General features: G+C 33.9%; 1 protein-coding gene across 3 annotated transcripts in view; it reads right to left on the bottom strand.

Moving 5' to 3' along the window:
* Positions 1-2,183: 2,183 nt before the first annotated feature.
* The window catches only part of CCDC18 (coiled-coil domain containing 18), a 29,381-nt gene continuing 16,473 nt past the window's right edge, over positions 2,184-15,091 (bottom strand). For 2 of the 3 annotated variants that reach the window (XM_085303577.1, XM_085303578.1), the window contains exons 17-27: positions 14,657-14,824; positions 14,055-14,197; positions 13,231-13,394; positions 12,234-12,447; positions 11,522-11,621; positions 10,350-10,466; positions 9,780-9,923; positions 8,576-8,779; positions 6,933-7,070; positions 4,210-4,407; positions 2,184-2,426 (exon numbers count right to left, since the gene is read on the bottom strand). In XM_085303577.1, the coding sequence (XP_085159703.1) occupies positions 2,412-2,426; positions 4,210-4,407; positions 6,933-7,070; positions 8,576-8,779; positions 9,780-9,923; positions 10,350-10,466; positions 11,522-11,621; positions 12,234-12,447; positions 13,231-13,394; positions 14,055-14,197; positions 14,657-14,824 (1,605 nt within the window). In that variant the 3' untranslated portion in view covers positions 2,184-2,411. Of the gene's footprint in view, positions 2,427-4,209; positions 4,408-6,932; positions 7,071-8,037; positions 8,105-8,575; positions 8,780-9,779; positions 9,924-10,349; positions 10,467-11,521; positions 11,622-12,233; positions 12,448-13,230; positions 13,395-14,054; positions 14,198-14,656; positions 14,825-15,091 lie in introns of those variants that run through there. The other variant, XM_085303579.1, reaches the window with a different exon arrangement.

The raw sequence follows: 15,091 nt of genomic DNA, 5'->3' as shown, positions 1-15,091 counted from the left end.
ATAGAACAGTGCATAGATTTACTCCCTGTTGTCCTACTGACTATCATAAAGGCTTACACCTAGAAGTCCCGATAGGCTTTATACAAAAAGTAAATTGAAATTGGATTTAGAAAGAGAAACTGTTTAGATAGATTGCTCACCTTTGGTTTTGGCCCTATTCCCATCCAAGAAAGGTGAAAGTAAGCAAATACATCAGCAATGGAGGACAGCCAGGAAGACCTCRAACAAACCAGCTTCACATGTTCTTGCAACCACTGAAACCTCTTTGAACACTTTCTATTCACCAACTGACAGGCTATAAAAAACAAAACCACCGCACCCCAAACCAGCATGATAATTTGGTGCAGTTACCCTTTAATGCACAACAGCCATAAACACGCTATAAGGAGGAAAGAAAGAAAAAATCACTCTTGTGAAATTTACAACCTATCTCGGGCAAGAGAGAAAGAGTTATCCTAACAAGCAACCAGCCTGCCGAATAGCATTCAGCTACCTGCAGTGCAATCCGTTACACGCAAAAATATGTTCCAAGAGTCAATAACCCCACGTTAATGCAATAGAGTTCAGAAGAATGAGCTAGTGTTCCTGGGTTTCTGTAAATGTGAATTAGTTAATAAGTCAAGAAAAGTAGAACTCCACAGAAACATTTAACTAAAGTTACAATGTTAGGGAAAAAAGATTCCTGTTTTCCAAACAAATATATATACTTGGACAGCGTAACAAGTGGAATCATTAACTTCTCAGACAAACAACAAGACAGCATCTAAAATTAATGAGAAAAATATAATTATGATTCCATTTGATAAATAAGATGGACAAATGACTTTACTTAAGAAAGTAACATCCAGATAAATAATTTTAGTACAAACGCTATTTAGCTGATTCAGTATTTAGGCAAAAATGCTTCTGCTGCTCATGCACATTTACATTTAGTGCACTCAGGAGGGGCAAACAAGGCAACAATGTTAGTGGAATTCCGCTAGTGTTATGATGCAACTGTAATTAAGGACAGATTTCATTCTCCACATGAAATCCCAGTTTGACAGGATTAAATATTCCTTTACTTTAGAAGACCAGTCTGAAATTAGGTGCATAGATTTCTAGTCTGAAAGCAAACTGATGTGTTTAAAGGAAAAAAAAACAATTTTAATTATTACACTGGTCAACTTAATTCTAAAGCTTTTAATTTAGTATTATGTAGAGAAACAAATGGTTTGACTTGAAATATTGAAACATACATATMAGTAAACTATTTTTTGCTACAACACAATTTTCATAGTGGCAAAATAAATAATGCAAAACTGCAGAAATACATACTTCAGATGTGCCTGTCTTGAYCTTGTCAAAAGCAGCAAAATGTGTCTGGTTTTGTGTAACTACTARAACTAGAGCAGTTTTGCTTGGAAGCCTCTTTGCATAACTAGTAAAAGTGACTTACCTGCTAGAGAGGAGTTTAGCACACTTCCACCTACACAATTACAGAAATACAAAAGCTAGTGTTGCTGCCCAAAATACCCTCAATACACAAAACAAAATTTGGGCTTACTCCTTAAATTGCAGTACATTCATCTCTGTTCCTTTTGCTCTATGTCAAACAGCTTTGCTAATCTGATAAGTTATGTATAGCATGGCATAATGCATGCAAACCAGATTTGCATTAATCAGACTCAGATTTAGGCAGTTTCTGACTCTTTGGTAAATATAAATATTAACGACTAGAGTCACAGCCAGAACGTTTGTATTAGCTGAATGTGTAATACATTTGGAAAGCTGGAAATATGTTTTGGAATGCATAGTTATGATGCCACCTTACTCAAAGTAGCTTTTATATGGATTCTTCTAGAAAAAAAACAACTTCAACCTTTATGTACCCGTCCTGCACCTTTTTTCTTTCAGATGTTAAAAAAAAAAAAACACAGTGAAGTAAGGTGGTTTTGCCAGAGCATCCACACATGATCTTGATCAAATCAGCATCCTAGAACATCTTACAAACATGTTAGTTTCAATAGGAAACTGTTTCTGCACATCAAATGTGACAAAAAAGTGAAAATATTCCAGAACAAAAACTGTAAATAAGATAATAACATTGTGCTCTTAATTAGAAGTCAGACGAGGAACACAAACACATAGACTAAAATCCTAGTAAAAAGATGACAGTTGAAATTCATTCCTACAAGTCAAGATACTTAAAAATAAACTTTATTTCACAAAAACCAAAATAAGTGATTATATCAAGGCAATAATCTCAAAAATATTTCAAAAAAATAAAAAAGGTTGGCATTAGTGTCAATACAAATATATTCATTATTTACAACTCTCCTATATTAAAATTTCCTCTTTGAATGCAGTGCTGCATTGCCAGCAATAGCTTTTGTGGGCTACTGCATGTCCAGTAGGAAATGCTCCTTCCTTCACAATTCTTGCCCCTGAAACAAAACATCCGCGATCAGAATCTTCCTTTAAACTTTCTTACTGAATTTTCCAAATTTAAATATATTTGTTTTAAGATGTTTCATTACGAAGATTTCTCCTACAAAATTAAGCAAAATAGCTGCAGAAGGCCTCAAGTCCATGCCTTCTTTTTCAAATTCTGTTATCTAGGTTACAAGTATTAATGTATTTTGATTACTCCTCTTATGACTGAAGTTAATTTGCTTTCAAAATCAGGATCACTTAGAAATTTTCAACATAAATTACCTCCAGCACATACATAGGAAAACATTATGCAGAATAATCTGGTAAGAACTATTATACAAATCTCTATAAAAAAATTGTACAGTTTAAAGTAATATTGTCTTTTGGACTGTTCTGTACAAGACTGAAGTTTCCAATAAAATTTGACTGGATTATTGTCTTTATGTTCCTAACAACTTAAGTTTCTATCAATTCAGGAAATGTTTATGAAAACCTTATCGACAGTATCAAAGTACTTCTGTCATGGGCGGGGGAGAAAAGTTTCATTTATACCAGTACAAATTGTGAAAAGTCTTATTAATAAAATTATTCTGGTTTTACAACAATATGAAGAAAAATGCAGCCAAGCACATTACTGTTTATTTTTAACTTCTAGGGGTTTAGCATGCTTAGAAAAAACAAAAAAAAAAMCCCAAGTTTACACTCTGGATTTAGTTGTTTGACAGTTCACTTTTACAAATAAAAATAAAATCCAGAACAACAGGAATGTTTGGAGATCAGCAAAAAGGTCCCTCTAACGTATGATCCAAATCAGCTATGATTACATTAGCCAGTACTACAGCACAACAGAAACAGATCTGTGAAGTAAATGAGAAATAAGTTTGTAAGGAGAATCTGTTGCTCATCCCACATGCTTTTCAAGGGTTTTACTTCAGAGCAGCTKATCTGGCCCTCCAGAGTTATGGACCGTTAGCAGCTGGAGCTCCTTCACTGCACTTGCACAGTACCTCTTCTAGTTTATTTTCATCAGAAAACAATCTAGTTCATAATGCTTAGATAGGGTTCACTCTAATATCTTTTAATATCACCTTATACTATGGCTCCTGTTAATTATACACACAATAGCTGTTATATTTTACCTGTTCACTCTTAGCTAGACAATTATTCTTTAAGGGGAATGCTATTTATAGAGTACACAGACATCTATAGGTAGTAGATAATGAGCTTATGGCTAATGAACAAAAGGCTATTATACTAACTTCTATGTATTAGATGCATCATCTTCTTCATAGCTTTCTTGAATTTTAAAATAACACTAATACACAACAAAAATTTATGCATTTGTGCAAAAATGTTTTTTAAATGATGAATTATAAAATGGACAGGTATATGTATATTAATGGGGACTGAATTGCAGTGACATACCCAACTCTTACAAGACATAGAATCCTCCAAGTGTCCTTCCTGTCTAGTTCTTTCACATGGCCAAAAAAAAATAAATAAATAAAAATAAATCCCTAAACCTGTGGTCATGTAATATACAGGAAGTTAGATGGGATTCATGTTTTAGGCTTTCTTCTAGGCCTAAATTTATATGAATTTCTTTAGCTGTTTCCTGTTTCTCAATAATTACAAAATACAAAGTAAAAGAGAATAACAAAATCAGAATTGAGCAATTAGTTTCACTTTCTTTAATGCTGTTAGTAAAAGATCTTCTGAACACAAAAGATTGTTTTTGTGTATTAGAACTTGCCTTAAATATTTTACATATGACACATAGTTAAATCAGCTTACCTTGTTAAGCAACCCTTCACTTGCAGCACGAACCATTTCATCTCTGACCTGAAATTGTTGCTGCAGATTACTGACAGTTTCTTGAGCCTCTTCTAACTCTCTCTTTACTTGTTGCAACTGTCCACTGAGATGGTAAGAACCAGCTTTTTGGTATTCTGTTGATATCTGCCATTTTGCTTGGTCTTTCTGATGAGCAATCTTCTCAAATTTAAGAAATATGACAAAAACATAGTAAGATTTACTTTGTATCAATCTTTGTAAATCCAAATACTTACCCCATCTCACTTGATATATCAATTTTCAAACTTACCATTATTAACATAATTTTATTTTTCATTTCAGGAAGAAACTATGGGGCCATAAAGACAAATTTGCTGTAAGAAAGAGCCCTTTACCATTGTTATTTAAATCAAATTTTAATCAGGAAAGGACTCCAAATTTCACCCTCCCCACCCCCCCNAAAAGAAAAAAAAGAAAAAGCCAACGCCATTCTGAACATTCAGCAAGATTTTTCCACTTCATCTATTTGGAATACTTAAAACTTTCAAGGGTAGTAGAGTTCTGTTTTGTAATAAGTTCTTCATCAAAGAGGAAAGCAAAACAAGAATGCTTCAGTTGAAAAATCTGGGACCTGGTTATTTTCTGAGTCCCAAAGGGGCAGAGTAGCCCAGAGAAGACATAAACCCCCCGTGAAGAAACAGATAACAATTCCAATCCTGCACTAATATGTCTGCCGTAATAAGCAGGCAAGACGACATATTGAGGGGAAAAAGAACAAGACAAGACTACACATGCACACAAGTGTACACACACAGATCCTTTCTACAAATACACTGAGTGCACACAGTGAGCAACTGAGTGTTTAGAAATCCCTATTTAGAACCAGTACAGAAAATTTCTGTAGAAGACTGGTCAGTCTGAAATAAATACTTGTGTTACTAATGGAGAAAGGTTTTTCTTATAACATGGTTATATATATATATATGTGTGTATATATATATATATATATATATATATATATATATAAAATTTTTAGACATATATGCAACAATATAGCATTCCAAATGGAGCCAGATCCTCTCTGTGATGTATTCCACTTCTGTACAGAATGCTTCTGAAATCCAGCATTTTACCTACTTAAGTATGCTRAAAATAATTTCTAAATTCCATTTCCTTCATCCCAGGTCTCTCAAGGCAGATGATTGAAATAGGTATATTTTCAGTCTTGCCTATACCATTCCTGGACCTCTCTCTTTTTCCTGGTATTCTTTGGAAAAATGACARAAGTGTAATGTCCTGAATGCTATGAGAAGCTATGTTGACACTAGGTATGAAACAAAATCCTACCTTTATGTAATATGAAGGGAAAAACAAACAAACAAAAAACTTTATAACAGATATCTCCAAGGTTACTTTTAATTAGATGCATAAGCATGCTAGTATTTTCTGTTCGTAAGTATGACCTATAAGGGTTTTATAGTCTGACAGATAGATTTTAGGAACAAATCTCATTTGGAAAATTGCTTTTTCAAAATTGGACATGAAAGAGTGATTAAACAGTTATTTAAATAAGCTTTTATTAATTAAACAATTTAATTAAACGTAAGAGATTTTAAACTCAGTAAAATCAATCTGRAAGTAGAAATTAAAATTGGAGTAGGACATCCCTTTAACTGGATGAAGCAAGTAAGAGCTATAAAAATATAGCTTGCTCAGAGAGCCCGCCTAAAAATGCTTTTCCTTCTTCAATATTTTCCAGCATAAATGATAAATGACAGAAGGAACTTGATTAGAGTTGTGAACTTATTAGATGGTACAGTTATATAGGTACCTCTATATTTTAATTTTTCTTTGACTTTTTATTTATGGAGCATTTTTCTGGTTAAGATTTTTATCCAACAGTATTCATTTGATCAGAAAGACAAGGTGTATAACAGAAAAATATCCTTACATGAACTCACATCACACTCACTATGAGCGGAGGAAAAGTCTGGTAACATGCTGAATTCTCTCAGGATTTATTCACTTCATGATGTGAAGATGACCCCTGTATACATGAGGTTATTTTGGGACAAATGTAGATCTTATATTACTGGAAAGTAACTGTTAAGTTGGTTCACCTAAATCCTCAAGGAAGCCTTTATTACCTTTTAAATCTCAGTTTATACACAAAAGACCCAGAAGCCATAAATGTTCTTCAAGGAACAGTTACTTTTCCTGTATCCAAATAAAATGTGTTGATTGGAAGCAGCTGTCACAAAATGCATCTCCTGCTGCTTCAAAAAACATGGATGCTTATTCTTTTAATTTAGACTCCTTTTTTGTCTGAGAACGAAGTGTTCAGTCAGTGGTTGTACTGCAGCTRTGTAGGAAATTCTCTCCTTCAAAATCACCCTCAGAGTGTTAGAAAGAGTTGGAAATAGTATGTTAATGACATGTACGAAGGGTGGCAAGTAGCAGCAGGTAGATAGTTCATGACTGTCCTAAATAATCATTTTAAGGGAAGTCAAAAGGGCAGATAACACTACTTCATTTTTCAGTGAAAGAACCCTCATATTTAGCAGGGACACAGCTAAACCATAATGCTCCAGAAAACAGATCAAGTGCCTTTAGTAACTGCGCAGAAAGGAAAACTTCTCACATGCCTTATCCGTAGGAAGAGAAAAAGCAGACAAATCCAGAATAATCAACATGGCAGGAGCCACTTCAGTTGTGGTATTTACCTCTAGCTGACAAGCATCTTTTAACAAATCTAATTCTGTAGAAAGCTTTCTTATCTCAGATTGCATTCGTGCTTCTAGTTGAGCTTCACGAGCTTGCGCAGCACCAAGTTCTTCTGCCAAACGATTTGCACGAGATTCCTGAAAGATAGTTAGTGATACTATGAATCATGCCTGTAAATGAAAAATGGTGTAAATGCAAACTATTTTTTAAACCTGAACAATCAYGGGAGGTAAGTGAATCCGAGTTTGTGTTTTATGTGAGGAAGCATTTCCCTGTTTGTTCATCTGGAATCAGCAGCTGAACAGGGCCTAAAACATGGCAGGCAAGCTGCAAACTACTTGGTTAGCTCCTAGGACTAAGCCTAGCGAATAAAAGCTGTATATGGTCAAACTCTCTTGACTAGATTTATGCTGTCAGTAAACGTGGTTGTATATTACACAGTCAAGTAAGATATCTTAGAAATTAGAATACTTCCTAGAGATTACACACAAACAGGAAATGATTACCTCAGCCAGGTGTTTATGAAGTTGCTTTTACAAAATATTATTTTTAAGCTCTTTGCATGAGAAGACTCTTCCAAAGCTCAGTTAGGACTATATAGCTGTGCCACTAGACATTTCTAGAAACTAATAACTGGCAAATCAGGAAGACAAAATAACTGTTTTTGCAAATGAATGTTCCTTTCTACCTTATAATGTTCTCTCATTTTCTTTCTAAAGTTTTTGTAACAACCAGTATTACAATTCTATATCTGCATTCTATTGTAGTTGCTAATTGTGAAGACATGTACCTCACCCATTTGATAAAGAGGGAGAAGAGAGAAATGAAGAGACTAGCTCAAGTTAAAACAGGTAACTTGCATCTAGATTCAGGAGCAGAACTGACATTCCTGTATTTAAGACTATTATCTTAAGCAGAAGAGCTATCTTCTGTTTTTATTTACTATGTCTTGTCTTTTAAGCAAGCCATGAAAATTGCTGATTTATACATATTTAACTATTAGGCAAAGGTAGTTATCATGCTTCAGTGAACCTCACAGTTCTTCAGTGAAAAACACGGAGAAAGGCATCCTTTCTTTCCATTTTCTCTGCACTGGCTACTAACCSGTAGTATCATAAAAGAGAGGAGTAGCTATATTCAAGAGAGAACAGGAACTGCAGCTGGTTCTGACCTGTGTATAGGAAAAAGGAAAGACAGTGGGCAGACAGCTATTGTGTGAGGTTCTGACTCAGTCCAGTTCCTTGCATGTATTTAGTTATGGAAAAATGTCAGCTATTTCCCATTTCTGTTGCAYGCAACAAAGGAAATACCAAAGTTTACCAAACTGTCCAGCAAAAAGTGATTAAGTTATAAATAAACACACATATATACACACACTTTTTTTTTTTGATGGCATTAGCATGTTTAAATTTGGACATTTCTTTTGTCCATAGTTGCCGAGAAAAGACCWTTGAAATTTTCTTTCAGAACCAAAACAAAGCTCCATTTATGGTGAGTCAAAGGGAAAAGGAAACTTAGACACTCCYAGCCCAAAACAAAACTACAGCATGCTTCACTGTTACAAATTTTAAACTGCAAAGTAAATACACCCTTCTACTACTACTACTTAAAGTGTACTCTGAAAGTTGAAATGTTGAGTCACCTTTTCTCGAGACAGATGGTTTACTTCTTCCAATTCATGTGACAGCCTGTCTGCTTCTCTTTGAGCCTGAACTAGTAATCGACGAGTCTCCAGCAGTTCTGAGTGAGTATGCTGCAGCTGTTCTCGTTCCAGCCTCAATTGCTGACCCAAATCTAGTGCTTCCTTGTATTGGTCTCCAATGCAACTCTCCTGATCTTTCACCATCTGTAATAGGTAAATAACAGCAGATTTTAAAGAATACATACAGGGAACAACCTGCATTCATCCCTCCTTGGGGGAAAAAAACAAAACAAAACCAAGCTCCAAACACACAAAACTCAAAAAACATAGCATTCCTGTTATGATGGTTATGGACTCTTGAATTTGCAAAGACAAGACATGTCATATTATACCTGATCTCTGGTCCATCTAAGTCCAGGGTCCTATCTCTCACAGCAGGCCAATACAGATAAGAGGAAGATGCAACAACACTTTACAGTGAACGTTTGCATACTAACACATTCATAAAAATAGTGTATTTTTAACCCATATTAATTAGATGTTGATTCAGGCCTGAAAACAAAGATTTATATCATTCATAAAGTAAAATTTAGCTATCTTCTCTATTCTACCTGTATGCTTCAGTTTTCTATACAAAAGTTATCTTTTCTAATTTCCATAAGCACTCTCAATCTCAGTGCTCTTTTGATGCAATTATTCCCACAAGCTAGACAGTTAAGGCACAGGATGCTCTCGTCATACAGTGTCTTGTTTCATTTCATCTTACAGAAGATCTTCTCCATATCCAGYGCATCAGGTTACAAAAGAATAAGATAATTAGTATTTTTTCAGATTTCTCCACAAAAAAATATTAAAAAAGTGTTCCATTAAATGTGTTTATTTTTATACCATTAAATTGGTTTAATTTTAATTAAGATTCATTAAATACCAAGATATACAACTGCAATTACTTGGCAAGAAGTAATGACACTGTCATTTTAAAGAGATGCTATACAGTTCTTTCTAAGCAGTTATGATAAAGAATAACTTGTTTAAAATGAACTTCAACCATGACAATTTCACAATTTTTGCAAGTATCATGTTTAGAGAGAAGTCTGTTTTCTGTTTTCTTACTTTGTTTATTAAAGAGCCACATAGACTACACGSAAAGAACTGCTCAGTGAATTGTGCACAAAATATCCTGTGTATCCAAGTAACATTTTACCTTTTCAAAAGCTGCTAGCCTTTGTTGKTTTTTTTCAATTTTTTTCTTCAGCTGATTTATTTCTTGATCTCTCTGGAGCAGTTCAAATTCTTTTTCACGAAGCTCATCTTTAGAATGCTGGAGTTTGCTATCTAAGCTCTCAATCTGAACACAAAATGCAATTAAATCAGAACAGATTTCACTGAATCAGGACAATAGAAATAATAATAATAAAAATTTAGAAGTGCTGTCAGTATTACCTCTGACTCTGGGGGCACCCATGMCAATTTTTATATTTTAATTTGCTAAAGTTTTCTTATTTTAAAAGAGGAGTTTGAGAGCTATTTTTATTTAATTAAAAGATGCACTTTATTTATTTATATTGACATTTTCCTGTAATAGTTTAAGTAATTTTAAAAAATGTTTTTGATAGCACAATATTAAGGTACTCCCTCTTTCCTTTTCCTCACAGTAAGACACCTGTCTTGCTTTTCTGGATTAAGTCTGGCTAGCTATTGTGTCCCACGACCAGATATTCCTGTATCATTAGTAGCCCTATGTTATCAGAACTGAGTTTTAAGCAAGAATTACCTGCTTATTGCGTTCCTTAATTTCTAACTCTGATTTCTCTAAATTGCCTTCTAATCGAATTATTTGTTGTTCCATTTCTCCCCTATGTTCACGAACTGTCATATCCAATTGTGTAATCTAGAGGTAAAATGGAAAAAAAACAAAAAAAAAAAACTTTATTTTTCTCTATGACGCAGAACTTAAGAAAATAATGTTACAAAATAAGATAGCATAAGGAATGAAATTAATCTCTTTTTGTCTCAAAAATATGCTCTCAAGCAGTCAATATTAAAATGCAACTCACCCATCTCATTTAAAAATAAGGGCCCAATACAAAGAGAAAAGAAGGAAAAAATAAGTCCATAACTGAATATATTTGGTCCTCAGATATACAGACTGCAAATTGAGTTCTCAGTTTAAACTGAACTCAGTAAGTATCTTACCACACTAACCCTTCATGTTAAAAAACACCTAACTTCGCCAAAGCAAAAAAATCCTTTTGTTTTGATGAATTCCTGGAGCAGCTCAGAGGGCAGTGTGGTAAGAATATATTGAAACCTCTGGCCTCCTTATTTTCCGTCTTTTTTTTTTTTTTTTTTTAAATATTCTTGGATATAGAGACTGCCAATTCCTGCAGAAAGAGCTATTGGAAGGTTAATTACAAGTGACAGAACAACAGCTCTTCTACAAGGGGTATCAGATCCTGAAGTCAGACCAAAAGACTGAAAATACATCAAGTGAGCTACAGAAATTTATTCACAGAAAAGATACCACTTCATATTTAGAGGCTGCTTTATATCTAATCAAGTATGCTCTAGTGCAAACAAAAAGGAATGTCATCTCAGAATGCACTTAAATGCAGATCTTTCCTTCATTTTTATCAAATATCAAGGAAACACTTTATCACTAAGAAATCATGGGACAGGTTTACATGAGGTTTCTGTTCTGTCAAAATAGTAATCTGTGACCACTTAACCATAGCCAAACATATGCTCTCAAAGGAGCATAACCTGATCTGTGCTGTTATCACAAGGCTTCAGGAACATACAAATGGTTTTGAGGTTGACACCCTGGCTATATTAACTATACAGTTTGGAACAATGTGCTAAGGCTATTAAAGTTAGTGGTCATTTCATAAGTTACCTACTACATAATAAGAACAGTTGTCAGTAACATACTTAAAATGATCTGACCTGAGCTGCTCTTTGTTTCAGTTCCCAATTCCTTTCTTTCAGTGCTTGCTCCATGTCAAGGAGTTCTTGCTTTTTGTCTTCCATTTCTCCCTTGCAGTACCTGAAATTCACATACATTTGCTTGCTTAGCTGCACATTCATTTGCTTAGCGTCAAGTATCCAGCTGAAAATTGTTAGATCTATTTCATATTCAAAATGAAATTACTCTAAAATGTAAATCAATTAACTGATTGCTAAAAACCCAAACTCAAATGGAGTAATTCCATAAAATACCTTCACAATTTCCCCAAAACTTCTTTATTCAAGTTATTTAATTGGTTATTAGGACAATATATTGTTAAATAAATAGATTCCTATATGGCTTTAAAAAAGCATAGAAGAAAGTGTTAATAAAAGTGTCACTAATTTATCATCATAGAAGAAAATGCACAACTTAATTGTAAAAAAAAGTCATTCCTCTTACTATTATTTCACAGCTTTGGGACTCAATTTTAACACATTTTAAAACTGAATTCCAAAACAAAAATTCAGAATCACTTTTAGAAATTAAAAATGAGCCAAGGTGCTACTGTAACAACAGTCAAACACCACAAACACCAGAGAGCTGCTTAGAAGATTAAAAAAAAATCTGAGCTACCAGGCAACTGTTTTGCCATTTCCAGTGTAAAACTGATGGAATTAAGTTTTCAGGATAGGAAAGATACCAGCTTACCTGAGCTCAGCTGTTAGATCCTTAATAGCAATACGCTTCTCCTCCAGAGAGGACTGTGCCTTCTGTAATGCATCTCGCAATTCCTGAAGCTGTCTTAAAGTGTTTTTTAGTTCTCCATGGGCACTCTGTAATGAAGATTCTAGTTCTACTATTTTCTGTAAGGCTTCCCTATGGCAAGTCTCACTTTGAAGCAGCTTATCTTCCAATTCATTCACTATTACGATTTAAAAAAAAAAAAGAGAGAGAACAGAAAAGTTCAATTATCAGTAAGTCAGGCAGTGGCATCACATAAAGAACCTATCAGCACTTTTAGTCATAACCAATTTCCAGTATCACTATTTTTAAGAAAACCTAGAAAAACAGCAACTGCTGGGGTTGTACAACCACCTTTTCATGGCACCAAAGCCTTCACTCTTTCTAGTCAGCTCAGAATCTGTAATAGACTTAAAATATGAGGACATATCAAAAGCATTTGGCCAAGGGGAGAATGCAGAGAAACCACAGTAACTGCAGTGCTATGTAAAAATGCAAACAGAATCGCTGGCAAGCCTCTAGTTTAAAGGAACAGTARAATCAAATGGACAAGGTTGGGAAGTTTGTTTCCATAGATTCTCTTGTGATCTTTTTTTAAGAGCTGAATTTTTGTGAATACAAYATATATTTGTTAAATCTATGTCTTGCTGGATTAACACATTAAGAAACCACTTTACCAATTTACAAGAACAATCTGCTCAGTCCTTTCACTTGCAGTAAAGGTACATCCCACACAAGTGAGAGTTTGCAGAGACTATCTTAAAAAGAAGTGCATAGTATTTTACTATGTAATCACTAGCAAAATAAAAAATTATGAGGGAAAAAAAMCCTCAAAACTGTCATATTTTAGGTCTCTTGTGGTACTTGATTATAAAATAACAGGGAAAGATCTATCTATTCTAATACATAAAGTATAGAGAAATTGCATTATGAACGGAAGCCTTAAAAACAATATAGCTGTTACCCTCATTTGCCTTTTTACTGAGTTCTGATCGTGTTTCTTCCAAAAYAACATCCAGTTGATTTATCTGCACTGTTTTGTCTTCACCATCTTGTTTTAATTGCACTACTTCTTTTTCCACACGAATAAGTTCAGCCTTGCACTGATCCATCTCCAATTTAATCTCCCTGATTAAGAAAAACAAATAGAGCAAAATACAATCTCTTGTAATATTAAAAGCAAGATATGCATAAGCTCATATGTTCAAAGAATACAGATGCACTTGTGATTAGCATAATACTGAAGAATCCACTAGGATTCTGTYCACAGATCTGCAAAAGATTTACTAAAGATCCTGTTAACTTCAAATTAAAGAAGTTAAAGTTGTTTAGGAAAAGATGATATTGCATAAGCGTCACTGTTATTACTTCCATCAGTTAGGTGAAGTGACTGAAACAATGCTAGAAATAAAAAAGTCATGTTAGGTAAGCTTTCTTGCAGTCAAAACTGTATTCTTTAAGACTACCAAGTTCTCCTAGAATTTAGCAGCTTGTATTATAAACAACTTCATAATATAATGCAATTCATAAATATATCAGGTGCTCTCTTAAGACTAATTAAAGTGTCTGGACATGCATTTACTCCATTGGAAGACTCTTCTAGAACCTCGTGCCTCTACTGGTTAGAAACTTTCCTTCTTTCTTCTCATTCTGACTTCCAGGCTGTGCTCATACAAAGGCTGTATAACTAGATAGCTGATACTATTTCAACAACATTTTATTAAAGAACAATCTTTCTAATCAATATATGCATCTGTAGAATATACCACTCAATTATTTTAAACCTACCTGATTGTGCTAGTAAGTTCAGTCACCTTTCGTCTTTTTAAATCTGCTTCCTGAGAAGCTAGACAGAGTTTCCCCTCTGCCTTTCTCAATTCATCTTCTGCATATGCTTTCTGCTTCTGAAGCTCTTGTTCCAAGTTAGATACCTATTTAAAATTGTATACAAAAAGTGTTGGCACTTTTAAATTACATTTCAAAGAAATATACAACCTTTTCTTGCAACTGACACTGAGAATTAAGACAGTTTCCCTGCAGTCTAAAATTGCACATAATCTAACAGTAGAAATACACAGCATCATTTGAAAAACAAGTAGTTTCTAATATATATTGCTAGGCTCAATTTTTTCAGTTTCAGTATCTCTCTTCCTAATTGAAATCTAGGGTTTGATTTTCCAARTATTCAGCTACTCTAATGCTAGTTAAGCAATACAGAACTTGGTAACAAAAAAAAATACTGCTAAAATACTTATTTTAGGTAGATCTGAAATAACAAGCATCAGCTCAGTAAGTTATCAAATAAATATTCAGATTCTAAGATGTTATAAAATACATACAAAAATATTTAAATATYTGTCCTTATATAAACTGTTCTCACCACACTGTACCTGTTTTTCAAGTTTAAATTGATTATCTTCCAGCTCCCCATTTCTAATAGTTTCTTGCTGTAACATTTGCTGCTGGTGATGCAAAGTTTGTTGTAGGAGGACATTTTGTTCACTGGTGTCCTGAAGATTTTGACTTTTTAGTTTTATTTCTTTTTGTAACCAACAAACCTGAAAATACATTCATTTTCCATTACAATAACACTTCCCTTTGTGCTAATTCATCATTCAGCCATGCTTTTAAGTATGGAAAGAAATCAGTTATCAGCCCCAGTCTTTTAATTTTTGCTTTCTAATCAGATCTAAACTGGTCATATTTTAAAAACAAATGTAATCAGGATTTTTATAAATTATTATTTCTGTACAAAAGTCAGAGGTGAATGACCTGATAATTTTCTGAGGGGGGAAAAAAAAAGTCATGCTTTCGGGGGGGGGGGG

This window comes from Rhea americana, unplaced genomic scaffold (genome assembly GCF_003343005.1).
Source record: "Rhea americana isolate MKP2758 unplaced genomic scaffold, rheAme1 scaffold_2, whole genome shotgun sequence".
Taxonomy (NCBI): domain Eukaryota; kingdom Metazoa; phylum Chordata; class Aves; order Rheiformes; family Rheidae; genus Rhea; species Rhea americana.
This window is presented reverse-complemented; position numbering and strand designations above follow the sequence as displayed.